General features: G+C 33.9%; 2 protein-coding genes across 2 annotated transcripts; one reads left to right on the top strand and one right to left on the bottom strand.

The window, feature by feature from the left end:
- Window positions 1-231: 231 nt before the first annotated feature.
- Window positions 232-8,378, top strand: LOC110094986 (ras-related protein RABA1d-like). The gene is made up of 3 exons (XM_028694526.1): window positions 232-594; window positions 7,498-7,865; window positions 8,300-8,378. The coding sequence occupies exons 1-3, from the start codon at window positions 374-376 to the stop codon at window positions 8,365-8,367; spliced, it is 657 nt and encodes a 218-aa protein (XP_028550359.1). The 5' UTR covers window positions 232-373; the 3' UTR covers window positions 8,368-8,378.
- A 10,283-nt stretch (window positions 8,379-18,661) lies between these two features.
- Window positions 18,662-20,421, bottom strand: LOC110094940 (probable WRKY transcription factor 65). The gene is made up of 4 exons (XM_028694525.1): window positions 20,251-20,421; window positions 20,001-20,159; window positions 19,087-19,764; window positions 18,662-18,850 (listed from the first exon to the last, which is right to left on the bottom strand). The coding sequence occupies exons 1-3, from the start codon at window positions 20,304-20,306 to the stop codon at window positions 19,137-19,139; spliced, it is 843 nt and encodes a 280-aa protein (XP_028550358.1). The 5' UTR covers window positions 20,307-20,421; the 3' UTR covers window positions 18,662-18,850; window positions 19,087-19,136.
- Window positions 20,422-21,716: the final 1,295 nt, after the last annotated feature.

Raw genomic sequence — 21,716 nt, 5'->3', positions numbered from 1 at the left:
ATATGACCAATTTAGTTTGAATTTTATAGAGTCAAAGTATTGAATTAGAGCAATGTTAAATCTTAGGACTAAAATGATCTTATATAAATAAATGGGATTGTTTTTAAATTTAGCCTACTTAAATTAAAATATCTTTTAATAATTTAATTATGACATAAATATATAGATTTTTATAATTAAAAATAAATATAAATGCTACTTACGTTTAAAATACTTCAAATCGAGGCCATAAATTCGAAAAGGAGCGCTCGGTCGGGCGGTGGCTCAGAGAGATCCGAGGGGATCGGAGGCACGGCTTTCCTTGCTTCGCTTTCTGCTGTGCAAGGTTTGGATTCGTTGTTCTCTTCTGCTATACTCGGTAGACGAAGATAAGATGGCTGGTTATCGGGCGGAGGACGATTACGACTACCTGTTCAAAGTGGTGCTGATCGGCGATTCCGGGGTGGGCAAGTCGAATCTCCTCTCGAGGTTCACGAGGAACGAGTTCAACCTTGAGTCCAAGTCCACCATCGGGGTAGAGTTCGCTACCAGGAGTTTGAATGTTGATGGCAAGATCATCAAGGCTCAAATATGGGATACGGCTGGCCAGGAAAGGTTAATTTTTCTCCATTGATCACTATCGATGCCTTTTTATATTTTTTTTATCTTCTTGGTGCTAGATTTCCTTTATATTATTATTTTGTTGGCGATTTTTGTTATTTTTATAAGATTTATTGGTGTTTGGTCGGGTCTAGAAATTTAGTTATAGTTTTTAACGGGCTGGCATTCTCTGTGCGATAATTCATGCTCTTAGAGTCTTAGATTTTTTTCTTTGAATTTAATTGATTTTTGTTGGTATTCGGAAAGGGCTGCATAATGGATGTGATCAACTAGATCTAATGCATTAATATGGCTTTTAACCTATTTGAATGGTCTATGCTATGGTGTTTTATATCTCGAGGTCTCGAACCGCAGGAGAATGATGATACCTGATCCATTTTGTTATTCTTTGGCCACCTGTTGCATGACCTTCTTTTGTTTGTTGTGTCAGTGTAGCTGATAGGATTAGAGTCCTATATTGGCTCACGGAGGCGCAGAACAAAGAGAGAGAAGAAAAATTGCAGGAAAAAAAGGAAAAATATTATTCCCTGAAGAGTTCATTACATGAAGTCTTTATTTGTAGCTTTAAAAGTTTAACTCGCTACGGTCAAGAAATAAACCTGAAACTTATTGAAATGGTTAACTTAAAATTTACATAAACTCCTTAGCCACATTAGCGGTACCCTGCCCTAGCTTGATCTCTTTAATAGTTGACTTTACCCGTATTAATTCCTCCCCCCTTAGAAAGGATAACCTTGCCCTCAAGGTTGAAATTGGTAAAGGACTTTATAAAATTTGAGAGAGAGACCGAAATGGAATCTTCCTTAGGCAAGCTTTCCTATTGGATCTGCAGTAGACGTTTCGTGGTGGTGTCTGTAAGAAGTTCGCAATATTGGGGGATAGTGATTGGCTGAATGAGTGGGTGATTTGCAATGTTTGCAAGCGGTAATGCGGCTTCAACAATGATACATGAAACATTAGATGAATCCTAGAATGTGGTTGTAGCTATACGGTAGGTAACAACTCTGATAATCATAATAGCTTTGTCTTTTCACCCGAATTTTGCAGTCTAGTGATGAAGTCCATGGATAAGTCTTCCCAAATGTTAGATGGAAGAGAAAGCGGTTGAAGTAAACCAAATAGAGGTAGAGGTTGATGTTTAATTACTTAGTAGAGTGGACATGTTTTAAGAAATTCTAATACCTCAATTTATTGTGTTGATAAAAAAATATAGGTTGAATATGATAAATTTTTTCATTTACCCCACCATGGCCCCACCTATTTTGCTTGGATAAAAGGCATGTAATATTGTAGAAATTAAATCTTGCTGATTCGGAACTATCCATTGAAGAAAGTTAGGCGCCGCCAACCTGAACTAATATGACCTCGAAATTTATGAGGATGAATAGAATTTTTTTGCAATGGGTCAAACAATGTCAAATCAGTGGCAATGGCTTGCCGAATATCCTCGATAATGGAATTGCCACATTTTTAAATAATTAGGGTAAGAATATGTGAGTCATCATCATGATTTTGTTGAGAGTGCATCTGCCACTTTATTAGACCCTCCTAGACTATACTCGATTATGTAATCAAACCCAAATAATTTAACTAGAAAGTGTTGTTTTTCATGTGTGAACTGTCTGATTTAACATTTCCTAAATGCTTTTTGGTTAGTTTTGATTCTAAATGTGGCGCTTAATAGATATAGGTTTCATTTGGAAATGGCTACGACGATTGCAAATAATTCACTTACATATGTGGAGGCTTGTTGTATATGTGAATTGAGTTTTTACTAAAGAGAGTGATAGGCTTTTGATCTTGAATTAAAATAGCACAAATGCATGTATCCGAAGCATCGATTTCTAATATAAATGGCTCAGAAAAAATTGGGAAGGGATAAAGGTGGTGGATTAGAGAGGCCTAATTTCAAGGCTTTAAAGAGTACATTGAATCGGAGTTCCAGTTAAAATTATCTTTTCAAAGCAAAGCTTTAAGTGGAGATGCTATTGTGGAAAATAGTTGAATAAATTGATGTCAATAACTTGCTAAACACATAAACCTTTGCAATTGTTTAATGTTTGTAGGTGTAGGATAATTTAAAGTTGCACCTATGTTTACCCATAATGAATCCCAAATAATCATTGGTATGTTTGCCAAAAATGCATTTAAATTTTCTAAAGAAAAACGAATTATTTTTAAGAAGTGTAAGAATCACATTGAGGTGATTGACATGATAGTTTAATGTTTTACTATAGGTAAGGATATCTTCAAAAAAAATACTAATGAACTTTCAAAGAAAAGGTTTTAAGAGTTTTTTTTTATTATATTTTGAAATCTAGCTGTAGCGTTGGATAATTCTAAAGGCATGATGATAAATCCATAATTGCTTTCTTGTCTTTAAAAAGCAGTTTATATACATCTGAATTAGCTATTTGAATCTATTGGTATCTTTAATGCAAATCTAATTTTGAAATAATTGTGTCAATATTAAGTTCATCTAAGAGTCATCCACAGTCAGAATGGGCATATTTTAGAAATCCTAATTTGTTTAAGGGTGCAATAGTTGACACGAAATCTCCAAGTATCATCTTTTTTTTTTTAACTAATACAACTAGGGAAGAAAAGTATCTAATACTTGGTTGAATAGTTCTAGGTGATAGCATATCGATCACCATACCTTCAATTTCGATTTTTTTGGAAGGGGGATATCAATAAGATTTTATGTTAATTTATTTGGATTGTGGAAAGGTGTGGATTTGATAGTCATCTATTCATTAAGGTGAAAGGTGAGTTGGTATTTTGAATAAACAATTAAAGTAGGATATAACTTCTTATAATCATTTTGGAATTATGTGGATGGGGAAAAGTCCAAAATGGTATATGGAGTGATTGCGAAAAGTTAAAATTAAGAAGAAATACTATATTGAGCATGAAGTTGATAGGAAATACTTGAGTTCGCAAGTAACGCTAAGGGAAATACTTGAGTTCGCAAGTAACCCTAAGGGAAATACTTGATTTCACAAGCAAATCTATCACTAATTGGTGAAAACAGTGAGAATAATGCAAAATCTGGGAAAAATCAGCCCCAAAACGATGGATTGCAATAAGAGAAAAAAGTCAAACAAACACGAGAACAAGATACAGATGGTATATGGAGTGATTGCGAAAAGTTAAAATTAAGAAGCAATACTATATTGAGCATGAAGCTGATAGGAAATACTTGAGTTTGCAAGTAACCCTAAGGGAAATACTTGAGTTCGCAAGTAACCCTGAGGGAAATACTTGAGTCCACAAGCAAATCTATCACTAATTGGTGAAAACAACGAGAATAATGCAAAATCTGGGAAAAATCAGCCCCAAAACGATGGATTGCAATAAGAGAAAAAAGTCAAATAAACACGAGAACAGGATACAAATGATTCTCAATTCGAGAGGAGGATCGTTCTCTCCCAAATCTCTAGTTAAAATAATTTAGAGCCAAAAAAGGATAAGAACTCCAAGAGAAAACCCAAATCATGCATGAGACAACCCTCTTTATATTTATGGGTGAAAACTCAATTTATAGGAGGATTTGTTTTATAATTATAATAACCCCTTTTGAAATTCTCGACAACCCTCTTTCAGATATAAAAAAATATATCCCAAGTCATCTAAAGTCCTAAGAGAAATTAAATTTCTCTTTAAATCAAGAACATGTCTTGCATTCTTAAGAATTCTCTCCTGACCATCATGCATCTTAGTTGTGATAGATCCTATACCAACGACATCACAAGTTTTGTTGTTTCCAAGTATGATCTTCCATCCCTTCAGACTTTTTGATAATTAGAGAATCATTCTCTGATAGGATTCATATGATAAGTGCACCCTGAATAAACAATTCATTCCGTAGAATTCTTATAATTACTAACAGTAAGAACATCAGCTTTATCATAGTTTTCTCCAATAATTGCTTCATCCCCTTGAGATTGAGATTTTTCTTTTGACACATTTTTAGGACAAATTTTTCTGTTGTGATCAGTCTTATTACACTGCAAGCATTTAAATTTTTTATAGTCTTTCTTAGAAGTTGACTTACTTTTACTTTTAGATTTCTGTTTTCTTGAAACCATTTCACCACGAACATGTAACCCTTCCCCTTCATAATTCATTTTAGAAGTTTTCCTGTCCAAAATCTTAGAAGAAATAGCATTTTGAACTTTATCCATTGTTATAGTCTCTCTTTCATATTTCAATATTTCTTTGAAATTCTTTAAAGATTTTGGTTAATAATTTAATAGAATGATTGCCTTATCTTCATCCTCAATCCAACCTCAAGGTTTTCAAAATCCAAGATAAATTTATTAAATTCATCTAAATTATCATCAATGGATTTTATTTCATCCATTTTGTTTTCCTTCAAATATATCCTATTAGGAAGTGTTTTTTTGTCTATACAGTTCTTTTAATTTTCTCCACAATTCATATACAAATTTTACATGAGATATTTTTCTCAAAACCTGATCTGCTAAGCACAAGATGATAGAACTAAAGACATTTTTCTATATATTATTCTTTTTCTTGACCAGACATTGATATAGGCATTTCTGATTCAGGTATCAAAACCTTTTCAAACTCTTGTGGAATTAATATTTCTTCAAATTAATATTAGATATGCGATTTATGATTTTTACATAGATATTTTGCATATCATTGATAATGATCAATAGGAAATTTGATGCTTGGTGGTTAATAAATAACTATACTGTAATGACATGGTACAACTAAGCAATATATGTAGTTTGTTGCACAATTTTCAAGGAAGATTTCGAGGAGAAAGGACTTAATTCTTCTTCTATTCTTCGAATGAGAAAAAAATTTCACATACTACACTGAACTTATACAACAGCAAGATCATTTCTTTTTATATAAAAAAGAATTTTATGCATAAAATGATTGCAATGCTAAATTACTTTTTCTTCCTTTAACTTTTGGGCATTATAATTTGCCACAAATTTTTATATTTAAACCCGTTAGCTTTTTACAAAATATTCATCTAAATTTCATCTTTAATGGCTTATTGCTAACCCAAATATTCAAGAAAACGAAAATGGGTTAATGCTGACCCAAATATTTAGGAAAACGATTGTGATGATAATTTTAGAGACCCATATGAAATATTTTCTGAAGTTTGAGGAACTTGTGAATATTAAAGTTAGGCCCTTTACCTCGGAGGAACTCGAGAGACCAAGTTGTAATTTATGCAAGATTTAATATTTTAATTTAATGCTTAAAGAGGGGTTGTAAGTATCTACTAGTTACAGATATATGAGGATTATATTTTTGCATAATCAACCTATTAAAAAATCATAATTCAATAATTTCAAATGAATAATTTAATAATTATGATATTATTATTATTATTATTATAAATTAATTCTTTTGATTTAACATTTAATTTTATAAATACTAAAATAAATTTGCTTATTTTAATATATTGTTATCTTATGACTCAAAATTTCATGAATCAATTAATCTCATATCATTTTATTATCTATTTATGAAATTTATATCGATTACTAATAGCTTAAATTAAATAATAAATAATTTGTTTAAAACTAACCTTACCTTCGTCTTCAAATTACCCGACGAGTCTTACCCTTGGCTTGTTGGTGCTCTCACTCAACTCTTTGCCAGCTTTTGCTCCTACAAGTATCTCTTTTGCTCCTGCTCCCTCTTTTTTTCTCTCTATTTCCATTCTTCTCCTCCTTCCTCTCGGTCATGACTTTCTATAGGTTGTTGCTTTCATTTGCTCGTTTGATTCCACTGAAGTGAATAAAAGTTATCTCCCACGAGTAGTCATTGCTTTTCACTCTTGCACATGTTTCCTCACTTATTTGTGTGATACGATCTCGTCAATTTCTCCTCCTCCCGAGCTCGGCCCACTGTTTCGCTAGTTGAACTTCGCCCGTGCTTTGGTTAGGTCCGGTTCAACTGAACCGGTCCAATCGGTTATTATTACATAGAACCTAACAGAAAAAGAAACTGTAATTCGAAAGTTTTTTTTTATTCCTTTTTCTTTGAAGAACACTAGACCCACTATTGAGATTAAAGATCCTTCATGAGACGAACACTAGACCCAATCTCTTCTATTGAGATGAAAGATCCTTCATGCTTGTGAATACGAGCGAATTACACAAAAAAAAAGGGAAAGCTAGCTTGCAGAAAGTGAAGTTACTCGTTTACATGAAAACTGTTGAACATATTTTATTTACTTAATACATACATGGTTTGGAGCAGAGCCTGGTGCTCAAGTACAACTATGGAACTAATTGGATGCAAGTAGCATGACGTGAATTTTCTTTGGGCAAGAATTTTTTTTTTATTGTATAGGCCCATGCTGGCATATAACATCTAAACCAATTGACATCATGCAGAATCTCATTTTTTTTTTTCTCTCATTTAAGAATAATTGTTATCATAAACAAAGCCATGGTATAACTGTGTATTGTGTTGCCTATGCAAATTTTTTTTTTTTTTAGCATAAAGCTCAGAACTGCACCATTGCTGACTGTTTAGATTGAGATGTGATATGTGATGGTACCATAATCATGTACTTATTCTGTATTTACATAGTAATATTTATGAACTTCTGAAGTTCTAGATTGCTTTTTGACTTACATATTGGAACTGAGAACAGTTCAACCATTACCATTACCATCCAATATCCATTTATGACAAAGAAAACTAAGGCTTCGTTTGGGACGGCTTTCTTACTGTTTCTTAAAACAGTTTTTTAAGATAAAAATTAAAAATTAGCTGCTTTAAAAAGTAGTAAAAAAGCCCTCCCAAACAAAGCCTAAGCCTCACGTACCGTTCTTATCGCAACATTTTGTGATTTTTGTCTTTTCCAAACTCACACAACAATAAATGGTTCAGGTATCGAGCCATCACGAGTGCTTATTATCGCGGAGCTGTGGGTGCATTGCTTGTTTATGATGTCACCCGTCGAGTTACATTCGAGAATGTTGAGCGTTGGCTGAAGGAGCTCAAAGAACACACAGATCCCAACATTGTCGTTATGCTTGTTGGAAACAAGTCCGATCTTCGCCATCTTGTAGCTGTTTCAACTGAGCATGGTAAAGAATTGGCTGAGAATGAGTCTCTCTTCTTCATGGAAACATCCGCTCTTGAATCAACCAACGTTGAAAATGCCTTCTCTGAAGTTTTGACACAGATCTACCGAATTGTTAGCAGGAAAGCAGTTGAGACTGGAGATGATGCAGCTTCTGCTGTTCCCAGCAAAGGTGAGAGAATAATTATTAAAGATGATTCCTCTGCAATGAAGAGATTTGGATGCTGTTCTAGTTAAGCTTCAAGTTCTTCAATATCTTGTTGTCTTTGATCTTTACTTTTTCTGTATCAAGTTTTTGTTCATTGTATTGCAATCCTTCTTTTGTAATTCAGTTTGTGCATTGGTAGTAATTGAAGATTGTGATTAGGACACTTGTGAAGGTAAATTTGTGATTAAGGTTTTGTTTGGGACGACTTTTTTTCTGCTTCTTAAAGCGGCTTTTTAGTACATTTTTATACTAGAAAAGTTGATTTATGAAGCAGTAAGAAATCCGTCCCAAACGAAGTCTAAATTAGAAAAAAAGATTTGGGCTGGAATTGTCATCACAGTGGAGAATTCCTGAGCTGTTTCAATCATTTTCAGTCTTGTTTATGATGTCTTTGGCAGGAAGACTGTTTGATGGGGGCTATTGGCATCTCTGTGGTTCTGCTCTGAGTTCCTTTATTAATGGCTGATTTTGTATTTATTCTGGCAGGAAATAAGTCGTTGCAGATTTTTTTCCTATTCAATTTGATATATTAATAGTGTTTTCTGTTTTTATCGGAGCCTCGGAGGGGACCCTCTCAAATGCTTCTGGTAAAATGATAATTTTTAATTTCGTATGTGATATTCTGTTTTTATTTAATGATTATTGCGTTTGGTTGTTTGTTGATTATGTTACTTGTCACAATTCTTATGTATTTATATATTTAAGTTTTAAATTTTAATATTTATTTATGTAATATGTAAAATTATAAAACACATTAACAATATTACTAATATTAATTTTTTTAAATTGAAATATTTTTTAATGTATATTTTGATGTGATTGAGATATATATGCATTATATAAATAAATATCAAAGTTTGTGTGTATATGTATGCATCCAATATGTGCATTAGATATATATGTCGTTGGTTAGGTGAAATAGTGATTATCTATTTGATGGAATTGCTAATGCAACAGATTGATAAGAAATTTTTACACTTTGGAATATACAAAAATAATAATAATTTTACAGTTATTTTGTTCAGATGGCTTTATTTTTATAATGGTTGTTTTAATTTCTTTGAAGAAAAAAATAAATTTATCATTATGTGTGTTGGATTGCATGCATCTTATGTTTATTTAATCTATAATAATTATATAGTGATTTTTAATTTTTTATTATGTGTATGTGATCTAATGTATATCATAATAAAATGTACAATGCATTCTCACAAGAGAAGTAATATAGATGTTATCTCTCTGTCACATTTTATTATCTATATTAGAAGGATTTATATTACAATATAAAAAAAAAAAAATATGTTATAAATCATATAAAAGATAATATGCATCAATGTTTTTATTGATTATTTGTATTAATTTATTTTTCTATAATTTATCATATCTCAATCTATTACATTCTTAATCACAATATCAATAACCGTCAATTGTATTAATAACAGTAATAATATTAGTATCATAATTAATAATATTAAATAGTGTTAATGATAGAAAACAATATTAATATCAGTCATATATTAGTATAGTGTTCATAGCAATGTCGGTATCAGTATTTATATATTTAAGAAATATTATATTGCCTTATTTATAGTTTTAAAAATCTTTTCTTAGCACTAAGAGAAAGAAGAGGCAGAGAACAAACTTTCCTCCTTCAAATGAAAGCTAAACACATTTGCATCAATCTATTCAGGACAACTTTTTTTTTTTTTTGCTTTGATTTTCAGACTACTAACATAATTCTATTTGATTATTGATTTCTAGTTACTTTTAAGAAATTTTTGTGTTAATATATTATTTTTTATAACAATTTTAAAAAATATCATAACAATTTTAAATTCACATTAACAAAAAATTATTTTCATCCCAAATGGATTCTGATATATCATCAAAAAATTATCTTGATCAGGCACAAATCTCAAAGCAAAATTGAGTTGAAAGCTTCCAAAATTAAATTTGAGATCATCCAATCTAATTTCAACATACTTATAGTCGAATAGATCGAACCCAACGTCACCAAATTCGACTCAATTCAAGCTCAAAGGGGTCCAAATCAAAGACTCAAAGCGCTTTTGGAAGGTTCAAACTATAATTTGGATTACCAAACAAACTCCAAACGTGACATGCGTATAGTCGAATCGAGCGGCTCAACGAGGTGAATCTAACGAGTCCAAGATCACTGAATTCTAAGATCATTAAGACATACAAATGATCAATAAATGTTCCACAATCAAAGGGATTAATATTAGCCATCCATTCAAACCACTCCCATCTTAACTTTGATCTTATCCATATTTACAAGACATGTCACTCTCATTCTTCACATGAAGGGGGGGGGGGGGGGGGGGTGGTGAAGAAGGGGGGGAGGAAATGGAGGAGTTTGAGAGCTCTCTTGCCACCGACCACCGAAAGAGTTCCTCCCGACCACAACCAAAGTTTCTTGCCAACCACCGTCGGAGTTCCTCCCGACCGCAGTCGAAGTTTCTTGTCGACCGCCGCCAGAGTTCCTCCCGACCACCGCCAAAGCTCTTACTAACCACCGTCAGAGTTCTTCCACACCATCGTCGAACTTATGCCCGTCCACCGACCACTGCTTGACTTCTGCCCGTCTGCTGACCACCGCTGGACTTCCGCCCGTCCACCATCCACCACTGGAGTTCTTCTCGATCATCGCCAGACTTCTGCCATTCTGCCGACCACTGTCGGGTTCTTCCCGACCACCAACGGACTTCCGCTAGTCCGCCGACTACAATCCTTCCCACCAATTACGGTTCTTCGGAACAACGTCGTCCAACAATGGTCCTCCTAACCTCTGCAACCCGACTATGGTCTTCCCGACCACTGTCATTCGACTACGGTCATCTCGACCTTCGTCGCCTGCCTATTATAATCTTTCGAACCTCCGTCGTCCGCCGACTACGGTCCTCTCGACCTTTGTCGCCCGTTGACTACGGTCCTTTCAAGCATCGTCGTTTTACTACCATCTTTTCGACCTCCATCGCCCAATTCCGATCCTTCCAACCACAGTCATTCGATTACGGTCCTTCCAACCTACATCGCTCGTCGACTATGGTCCTGTCGCCCAAACGAATATATCAATACTGATTCTTTCAACTCCTACCATATAATGCACTCTATATGATATATATTTGCTACTTTGAGTTAAAACCGTTCTCCTAAGGAAGGGTCTCATTTGTAATCAATTACAAGCACTAGTGAATTCATTCAAACTGGGTCAGGCCCCGTGGTTTTCACCCCTTTTCAGGGATTTCCACGTAAAAACTCTGGCGTCTCTTATGAACGCTACACCCTCTCTTGTATTTGCTTGTGTGCTGGATCTTCGTACAAAGCTACGACATTAAATTGTATATTTCTCTACCACTATGAATATTCCAGGACACAATAGATTCTAAATTTGATCAAATGATCATGCTCAATGCTCATACAAACTATATGAGAATGAACTTACATCTCTTGAATATTTTATATTAAATTTTTTGTTAAATACGATATAAAAATTATGCTAATCTCAACATAAAATGATAAAACTCAAATTTATCTTAGTAAAATTTACATCCAAATATTTAAATATAATAATTTATCTCTCTTTCCCATTGGGCAATATGAATACTGGCTAGAAGCCTACAAGCCTTAAGCAACTACATATTAAAGCCGCGGGCCCCATAACCCAAAACTTAGCCAATCCCAATTATTAGTTGATTTGCTCCTCGAAATAAATAAATATTTTTCATTAATGTCTATCCATTGCCGGCCATTTTTTTTGACGCCTGCGTCGGGACCACTTCTCGTTTCCTTGTCCGTCACGTGGCTCGGCTTCGCTTAAGATGTTCCGTACTAATTGCACCGGCTTTGTATTTGATCGCTAAATATCTGGTATGTTTCAGTCTTTCAGAATTCAGATCAGCAAATATTCATTTCCATCCAATGCAAAACTTATATTTGCACTCCCAACCCCAATTTGTTTTTTTTTTTTGCAAGTTGTTTCATCGGCAATATGGCAAGATAGTCCAAAATGGATTAGGGAGACCCTACCTACTGAAAATATTTTGAAGTGGTTAGAATTTTATTTAAAACATGTGCTCTAAGACTTCATTTGAGATAACCTGCTTACTATTTTATAAAATTATTATAGAGAAAATAATTTTTTAAAATTATTATAGAGAAAATAATTTTTTTTAAAGCCGATATAAAAATATGTTTTTGGTAAAAAATAAAAGTAATAAAAAATGATCAAATAAAATTATGATTACATTGAGAAAAACAAAACAATAAGAAAGCTATCTTGAATAAAGCCCAAGGCTTCATTTGAAACAGCTTTCTTACTGCTTTTTAAAACAACTTTGTTGTATAAATTTTTTTATAATAAAAAGTTCCTTTAAGAAGCAGTAAGAAAACTATCCAGAACAAAGTCTAAGGCTTTATTTGGGGCAGCTTTCTTACTTCTTTATAAAACAAAATGTCTTGAAAGCATGAAAAAAAAAGTGCTATAAAGCTATACCTAAAAAAAAGCCTATGTCGAAAATGGCTATGTGATTCACTTTATTTGATTTGATTGTACAATTCTAATTAGTAAACATAAAATTATATGTTGTAAAATTAAAATAATTAAAATTATCATGGGACCGAGGTAAGATAGATGAATTGAACGATCGCAGTTGGTCCTTACGTTTTTATGAATATATATTGAGGGGAAGAGTTTGTCATAGAACATTCTATGTTTTGAAAAAAATGACTTCTATCGTCAAAAAATCCTATGATGATGACCATAAAATGAATTGAGTTAGAGTAGTAGAGAAACATAGTCTATTTTGCAATAAGCATCAAAATAAATCATGGTTTAATTGATTGATTAGATCTAATTTAAATCAAGCATGAGAAAAACATGATAAAAACAAGATGCTATATTAATATCAAAACTTTTCAATGACATGTGAGGATAATGGCTGCCCAATAAGATGTGGAGGAGGACCTCCATCTTATCCTACATGTTTTTTTTTTTAAATAAGCACATGGTTTGATTTTTTATTGTACTAAAAAATATATTTTTTTTAAATTTAAGAATGTATAAAATTTGTTACATATAGAATTCTAGTTTTGCTTTTGTATTATATTCAGTGGGAGTAGGGCCATCAATAGTGATCAAATAAAAATTATGGTTGCGATCTTAAAAGCAAAGTAGTAAGTAAGCTATCTCAGATTCATTCTTGATGATTAAATAGAGTTATACATTTGTTTGCTAAGAATATTATGAATTGATTCCATAATTCTACTTAAAATATATAGCTTTAGTAGATTTAGGTATTATTTGGAACATTTTTTTACTGCTGTCTAAATTAACTTTTTACTATAAAAATTTATGAATCAAGAAATTTTTGTACTAAAAAATTACTTAAGAAAGTAATAAGAAAGTTAGACCAAACAAAATATTACTGCTCATCCACTTGTATTAAAACATTTTCATTCAAAAAAAAATAAGCAATAAGTTACATTTATTTAGTGAATCTTAACTAATCTATAGTTAATGCAAGGCAACCATTTAATTCTCAAATTAGTATTTTTTCTACTCGAATCGATCTCTTTAATGAAATGATAATAATGGGTTGAATGGAATCCCTTCCTAATGCCTACAACATTTATTGACAAGAAATTTTAAGGCGCAATTTGTTGGAAAGTGAAGGATCTTCATCTGTTTCTTTAGATTATATTTTCAATTATATTATTTTACCTATCAATTCTTTGCGTAGTAAAAAAATTGCTCAATTTTATGAACAAATGAAGTACAAAATCAGACCATTATAAATCTACTTGTTTATTAAACTTAGTGTTTTTTTTTTCTCCTTTTTAGTTATATGTCTTAGGAATTAGATAAAATTATTAATTTCATTGGTAGTTGTACTCCTAATTTGATCACATTTTTTTCACCACTTAACTAAGTAGCTAGAAAACTCTTTTGTTTTTTCCCGACTCAATCTATAATAGTATATTCTTTAATTTTGAAGAAAGTAAATCATATATAGCAATAACATCATCAACATTGATACTTCACTTAATACACCAGCGAATAATAAAAATAATAATTATGACTCATATATAATGGAGTCTTCTAACTCTAACTGGCCAGTCCTATACTTATCCTGCTAAAGACTTGCCTTTATTTAGTTCCTGTCTCATCTAAAACTAGCCAGAACATATAATATTTGAGTATTTTAAAAGACCACTTATAGTTGAAACCTAATTAACCAAATCCCAGACTCGCATAGAATTAAACTCCTGAGTCTTGACACAATAACATAGTAGTTTGGCCCAAATAAAAACAAAACCCTCAATCACCCTAATGGAATCACCAAACAATTTCGGAATTAATTCTTCTTTGACATTAATCAATACTTAGTCAAACATGGATTTAGGACTATCTAGGTCTTGAGAACCCTTCTAGCATTCATAGTCTTTATTGGACCCACTAGTATTCAATATCGCAAGTTAGCCCAACCCTAGGGTGGACAAAATTCAAATCTAGCTAGGCCCCCTATTTTACCTAAGTTTAACCTTAGTCAACCTTATACCTAAAAGCTATATCCCTTTGAACTAATTTATATTATCCTAGAGGAATAGCCTAACCTTAGAATATGGTTCCCAAAGTCCTACTTAACCCCCAGAGGAGGACCTAGCCTAAGTCCGAATTAGTTTGACCTAGTAAAATCTTAAAAATCCTACGCTAGATAATACATAAGAACTTGAATATTCATAACTTAAAGTTTTTAGGTATTATCCAATGTAGAGATTTTTAAGTTCTCAAATATTATCCATTATAATCTCTTAATAGGATTCAATCGAGAAATAAGATTCATGTAGCCTATCCCACGGTAGGATAAAGGCTTCTTCTTTCCCTTTTCTCCTTATCCTCACCACTCTTTCTCATTAGGAATAAAAAGAAATTGAGATGAGAAGATTCAGATTTGTAAATTGAACTTTTTATTTAAATGATTTTTTAATTATTTTAAATAAAATGAAGACTAAATTTAACTGCAAAGAACATGAGAAGATGCTCCTGCAAAGGCGGCCACTGCGATAGAATCGCAAATAACCAGGATGCGACCATCACCGTCGCCATCGCGTCATAGCCCCCCCCCCCCAGATTTCAAAGTTCTTTTTTTTTTTTCATTTTCTTATTAGAGGTGAGACACAAACTTAAGGGCCTATTTGAGATAGTTTTTAGGTTGTTTTATTTTTCAAACATCAATTCTAATTTTATTTTAGCTATTACTTTTTGACTATTTTCACAGCTTTTCAAAATTTTTCATGACAAAAAAAAATATATTTTTTCACAATCAATTTTATTAAGTGCTAATAGATCTCTAAATAGATTCTAAGTTCTGAAAATTCAACGGTAATGCCATCTTAATTATTGCTCCATTATTATTATTATTTATTCAGAAAAAAAATTATATTAGAAATTTTGATGAATTTTAATATTATTTAATTTATTTTAACATTAGTGATGATATAAATAATTTATATTATATTAATTTAAAAATATTTAATAAATTTAAGCCCATTCTTATTATGGATATTCTCACATAATTTTCTTTCTATTTATTCGCTTCGACCTGTTCTCTCATGGAGAAACCCCCCCACATCACGCCGCCATTGACGAACTGTCGGAGACATTTGATGGGGACAAACGGGAAGCCATTTTTCCTTCAGAAGTTTTGACTTAGCAAATCGAGATATACAGAAAGACGAGCAGTTAAGCAGATTTGGCTTCACATGGGATAAGGTGATGAGTCCTCGATAGGGTTCTCTGCACGTCCTTTCGCCACGGCGACGAGTGTGGTGGAGGAGCCGCGCCGCGCTTCCGCCCATTGTTCTTGTTCCGTCGGCCTGATCCGACGCAAATCTGTGAGCTGGAAGCATGAAAAAATGAGAAGTTAACCAGAGATTTGTAGAACACGACTTCAAACTTTTTCTTAGGAAAATAAATGTGTGATAATTAGTGATACAGGAGGAAGGAGAAGAAGAATGGAGTTTACTGGTTTTAACTTTTAAGAGGACAAGGGAGGGACTGGTACGTTCAATAGTCCTTATTTTTAGAGATTTTATAGAGTAATTGCAATGCAAGTAAACAGTTGGAAGTATGAGCTGGTGATCATGCACGAGTATTGCCTTCAAGAGGAGTGCCGTAGTTTCGGTCTAAATTAATCTCTAGCACGAGAAATTATTCTGTGCGGACATCAAACAGAGAGAATCGTCCGAATTTGCTGCGTTTTTATTGTCATTTGTTGTGCTTTTGCAAATACTCAGTAAAAATGCAACAAATTTCATGTAGAAAATGATGCTCTTTTTATAGTTTTCTACTATTGGCATTTTAGTACATTGGGCCGAAATCCAAAACATTCCATCAAATACTCCTTCATATTAATCCCCTTTGATTACAGATCATATATCTATCATTTGAGTGCTTTAGTGATATAATAATTAATTGTTCTTAGATTTGTGACATTCATCTCGACAAGCCGGTTGATTTGATTATAAACATTCAAACTTTGGAGAGTATTTGATCCTTCAGTCAATGTTCCTAAGTTTTCAATCATGTTTCAAGTGTTTGATTTTGGTTATATTTGGACTCAAATTGGACAATTTATAGTGCTGTTAGGTTTCTCTAATTGAGATGTTTATTTCAACTATAAATTTGTTGAAATTAGAGTACAAGTATTGGTCCTAAATTTAATTCAAAAAAATTTTGATTTAAATTTTACATTGAGATACATACCGAACAAGTAAATTTTCTGAAAACATATCAAGACTAGAACTCAAGGTCAAATTGGAACAAGTGGCAGGATCAGTAAATGCTAGCCACAACCCCCAATTTTGACATTAGTACACATATATTGCCAGTTAGGATGGTTAATATAGAATTCTGCTGCTTGGCTACTCTATTCTTATTTAGAAATAACACATATATATATATGCACATATAGCAGTGATAAAGTAGCTTTAGAGAATATCAATACTTCAACATATAATTCATTTGCTCGACAAACAACATATATAACATAAACATTAATGTTGCAGATTAATATTGTGCCACAATTGTATAGGCAGAAGCTATAAAGGGTCGATCGAGAGAGATTATTACACGCGGAGTCAGGACTCAGAGGATCATTCAGTTTTGTGACTATGAACCAAAAAAGCACAGTTACTATTCACCATTGTACTTTTATTGTTCATAGTCACAAAATCGAACTGTTCTCTGGGTCCGAACTCCGCACGTAATAATCTCTCGTCAATCAAAGGAAACATTTATGAATTTGGAGGTTGTTCGAAGGACAAAAGTTCCTATATATCCATCCACTTCACAAAGATTAGAAAAGAGTTAATATCTAGAGCAATTGGATTCACGACAAGAGAACAAGGAGATTGTGAGGCCTATTTTTTTTTTTTTTAAGGGAAATCCACGGAATGACCTACGCGTTAATTTAAATCAAAATTACATAGTCCTTAAGGAGACATTTAGCTTACTAATGCTCAAAGAGCAATTAAAGAAAGAAAACTTAAGAGTCGATTGTCCCTTGCTAACCAAAATACAAAATTGTCTAGATACAATCTAAGGCGGCACAAAGACAGCGCCCAAAAAAGAAAGATCCAAAAAAAATCAATCAGCATAATCTTTTTGCCAAAAAACACCCTCTAGGCCAGATAAAACCTGCAAAGAAGCAGCAAACCAATCCAAAAGAAAAAAAACTACAAAGAGAAGGCAAATACCTGTATGAGTAAAGGTAAGCTCAGCATTGATCGACCAAATCAGGATAGGTAATAAACCAAAGTAGGTGTAAACAGAAATGCCCCTAAAAATTTGATGTATATCATACTCAAAGTGATAGAGGCACCCAACAAGAAACAATCCAAAATATTAGCAGCCCACATATAAAAAATATGAACAAGTAAACCCCAGGAAACCACACCCAGCAGTATAACATTAAAGTCCTGGGCCACCCTGAAAATGGAAAACCAAACTAGCAAGCACAAGACAAAACAAAACAACCAGCAGAAAGATGATCCAACACAAAATACTGCAGCTAGCCTTCAACAACTGAACCCTGTAATTAAACCCGGCATTCGAGAAACAAAAAAATGAAAGAAAAACCCCATAAATTACCCAACAACACAACCAGAGAAAAACAAGATAGCCAAAAACCAGCTATCAGGAGAGCGACTAGCTACCCGAAGTGATAAACACCAAGGAAATAACAAAAAACATAGCAAGCAACCAAAGAACCGACATAACAAAGAGAACGACCATCAACCAATCCTAATATAAGGTAATCCAAGTTTTTCCAACTTGTGAGGCCTATGTTGAAAGAGTACTTAGTGGTAACAATTTACTTTGGGTGATGCACATGAAAATGATGATGGAAGCCAGGATGACAATGAAGGATATGATGATGATGATGATGATGATGTGAAGTATGACATATAGTTATTATTATTATTATTATTATTTCTACTGCAGAAAAATTGTTATAACTACTGAGTATATCAAATTCTTCTAAAACTATTACTTATATTGTTTGTATGTCTATATTTTGAATTTGCAGCTTATTCAAAATGCAGCATTCGATGGTTGTTTTGAGTAAAGGTTTTTTTTTTTTTTTTTGGTGTTCTCTCTCTCTCTCTCTCATTTAGCAATATTTGAATAATTTAATTTTAAATAAATAAGTTTCTTGAAGTATTATTATTAGGCATGAGAAAGTATCTATCTTATTCGCTTTCATCCATCCATGCGTTCTGTTTAGTAATTCAGATAAAAATACGATGGATCAAAACAAAAAAAAATGAATTTTTTTTGAACAGATATTATGAGATCCAGATCTGTAAATTTTAGAATGAAAAAACGAAAAAAAAAGACAATTTTTGATCAAGAAAGTAATAATCGTCTCTGGCTTTTCCAGTGGCGGCGGCAGGGTAATCTCAAATCAGCTTGTGCTGCCGCACCACGACGCGGCAGCGGCCGTCGATTCCTCCGCCTCAATTCCACACGGCTTAGCGTCTTCACCTCCCCTCCACTGCCGTTCCAGAAATCCTCGCCGGAATACGACGGAACATTCCGGGAGCTCTCCCAACCCAGCAAATAACGCGTCTTCCTCCTCATCCACCAGAAAGTAATAATTGTCTCTGGGCCTCTGGCTTTTCCAGTGGCGGCGGCAGCGTAATCTCAAATCAGCTTGTGCTACCGCACCACGACGCGGCAGCGGCCGTCGATTCCTCCGCCTCAATTCCACACGGCTTAGCGTCTTCACCTCCCCTCCACTGCCGTTCCAGAAATCCTCGCCGGAATACGACGGAACATTCCGGGAGCTCTCCCAACCCAGCAAATAACGCGTCTTCCTCCTCATCCACCGCTGTGCCGCTTAATTTATCACAGTCATCAAATCCAAAAATAGGATTACAGAAAAACTCCGCATCGGAGGCTGCCGCCGGCGAGTTAGACGACGGCGAACTGACTTGCGCGAACCATCCGAACGCATCAGGAATCATAAGCCCTGCCGATTCTTCCACCATCAGATCCGTCAATTTCTCGTCTTGATCCGTCGCCAGGCTATTATCTGAAGATACAGGATTATTCTCCACGTCCACGGGCTTTGAACAATTGGATTCTGGAAGAGTAGCAGCTCCGGTGGCTGCCGCCGGGGAATTCTGCTGGTGGCGCTGATTTTTAGACATTGCCGGCCAGCTATGGTCATGATCCGAGGAGTAAGTGACGATAAACGTGGTGGGGTCCATACGGCTCCTTTCCACCTGCTTCCTCGCAGGGCATCCCTTCGAGCTGCTACATCTATAATAACCCCTGCATTATTAAAATTTTTTTGGATCAGAATATTTGATTAATTTACCCCAAAAAATATATATTTGATTAAATTTATATTATATTTATTTTAAAATAAATACGATGATTATAAAATTAGTCATGATCAAATTTGCCATAAACTGTTTTTTAGCCAAAGATTTATTAGTATTATTACTCATCAACCTTAAATACTAATAAATGTTTTGTTGTAACCTCGATTTAGCAAGTAAGCTGACCTGGGATAAGGCGATCCTTTGATAGGCTTCTGTCCATACTTGCGCCAAGCCCAAGAATCCGACGGCGGCGCAGCCTCGCCGGCGCCGCCTCCCTTCGATCTCCCTCCATCAGCATCTACCATCGGAACCGACACCACGCGCTTCTGAACCGATCGCCGGCTAATCCAAATTAATTATTAAAACCGTGATGAATACGTAATTAAAATCTATAAACATATATAGATCAATCATTTTGTAATAAAGATCCAACCTTTTCTTTGTAGAAGGAGAGAGCAGCAGCAGCTGTGGCTCTTCTTTGGCTTCCATGAATAACGAATGAGGAGGAGAGGGAATGGGGGTGTGGAGCTTTTAATGGGGGTTGTTCATATCTATATATTAATTAGAGGTACAGTATTAGAGGAAATAAGGTGATCGATCATGTGCTTGATTATTTAAAACTGAATAAAAGATTAAGAAAAGAGTTTAATTAAGCTAAGAAGTTCGACTTTTTGTGCTATGGATAGAGACGTGGGGGCAAATATCCAGACTTTGGATGAGCTATTATTGTGAGGTGATGTTAAGAGGGAGGAAAACGGAGGGGAGGGCGACGGCTGAGGGCTCCACTTGCTTCCTTTACAATCCACTTGCATTATTATATGATGATTAATTGAAAATAAGATTATCTTAGGATGTGTTGATGGATTTTTTTTAATCATGTTTATTTTTTTTTATTTTTGGCATATGAAATTAATCATGTGTTATTTTTTTTATTTTTACATAATTAATTGTTTTTTTCAATATTATTATTATTTTAATTATTGTGAATACATATATATTTTTGATATATTGAGTGTCGTGATATGGCTGTTGGAGAATGAATTAATGTAATATAGTGAATGTAAATGGTGAAAAAAAGGCTTTCATGTAGGAGTAAGATGAGGTTTGAAGGGTTGGGGTTGTTAGCTAGAGGTGATTGGTGATTTGTTGGATTGTTCTTTTATAAGAGGCGAGACTAGGGAGCGAGAAATTGGGTGTCAAAGTTGGTGTTAGTAATTGTCGTCAATGTTGGTAGCAATGTTGAGTGTTGATGACGGATTACATCCTTAGTGGAAACATCAAATGGCAGCCTTAGTAATATGATGGGCATCATCGATCAATATTGGTTATGGAAAGCGCCGACATTGATGACGATGGAATGTGTTGGCATTTGTGATTATAGCTCATGTCAATGTTGACAGTGACAATGAGCGTTAATTAGTGTTATATATTAGCAAAGAAGAAGTCTATGATTTTGGTAATGGTAGGTGTCGGGATTGTTGGTGATTGCATATATTAGTGTTGTTAGGGGATGATGGAGTGATACTTTCGGGGATTGAATTCATATGTCATCCTTATTAAGGAATGATGGTGTAGGGATTATGGGCATTGACGTTGCTACTGGTGGCAGGTAACAAGGTTGGTGACACAATTGTGGGTGGTGGCCTTATTGGAGATGACACGAACATCAAATATGATGACAATAATGATCACAACCAATGTTAGTACTAACAACATGCATCCTCACTGATGGAGATGATAGATACTATTGTTACTAACGACAAACATCAACATTATCATAGATGATGAACATCACTATTGTTAAGGCTCGTCAAATTATTCTCTCTGAAACACTCATTTCAACTATATAAGGACACTAGAATTGGAGGTTACTTGATTATTCTAATGACATTGAGCTAT

The sequence above is a fragment of the Dendrobium catenatum genome, unplaced genomic scaffold, assembly GCF_001605985.2.
Source record: "Dendrobium catenatum unplaced genomic scaffold, ASM160598v2 fragScaff_scaffold_501, whole genome shotgun sequence".
Classification (NCBI taxonomy): Eukaryota; Viridiplantae; Streptophyta; class Magnoliopsida; order Asparagales; family Orchidaceae; genus Dendrobium; species Dendrobium catenatum.
Note: the sequence above shows the minus strand (reverse complement) of the source record. Positions and strands in the feature narration are given on the sequence as shown.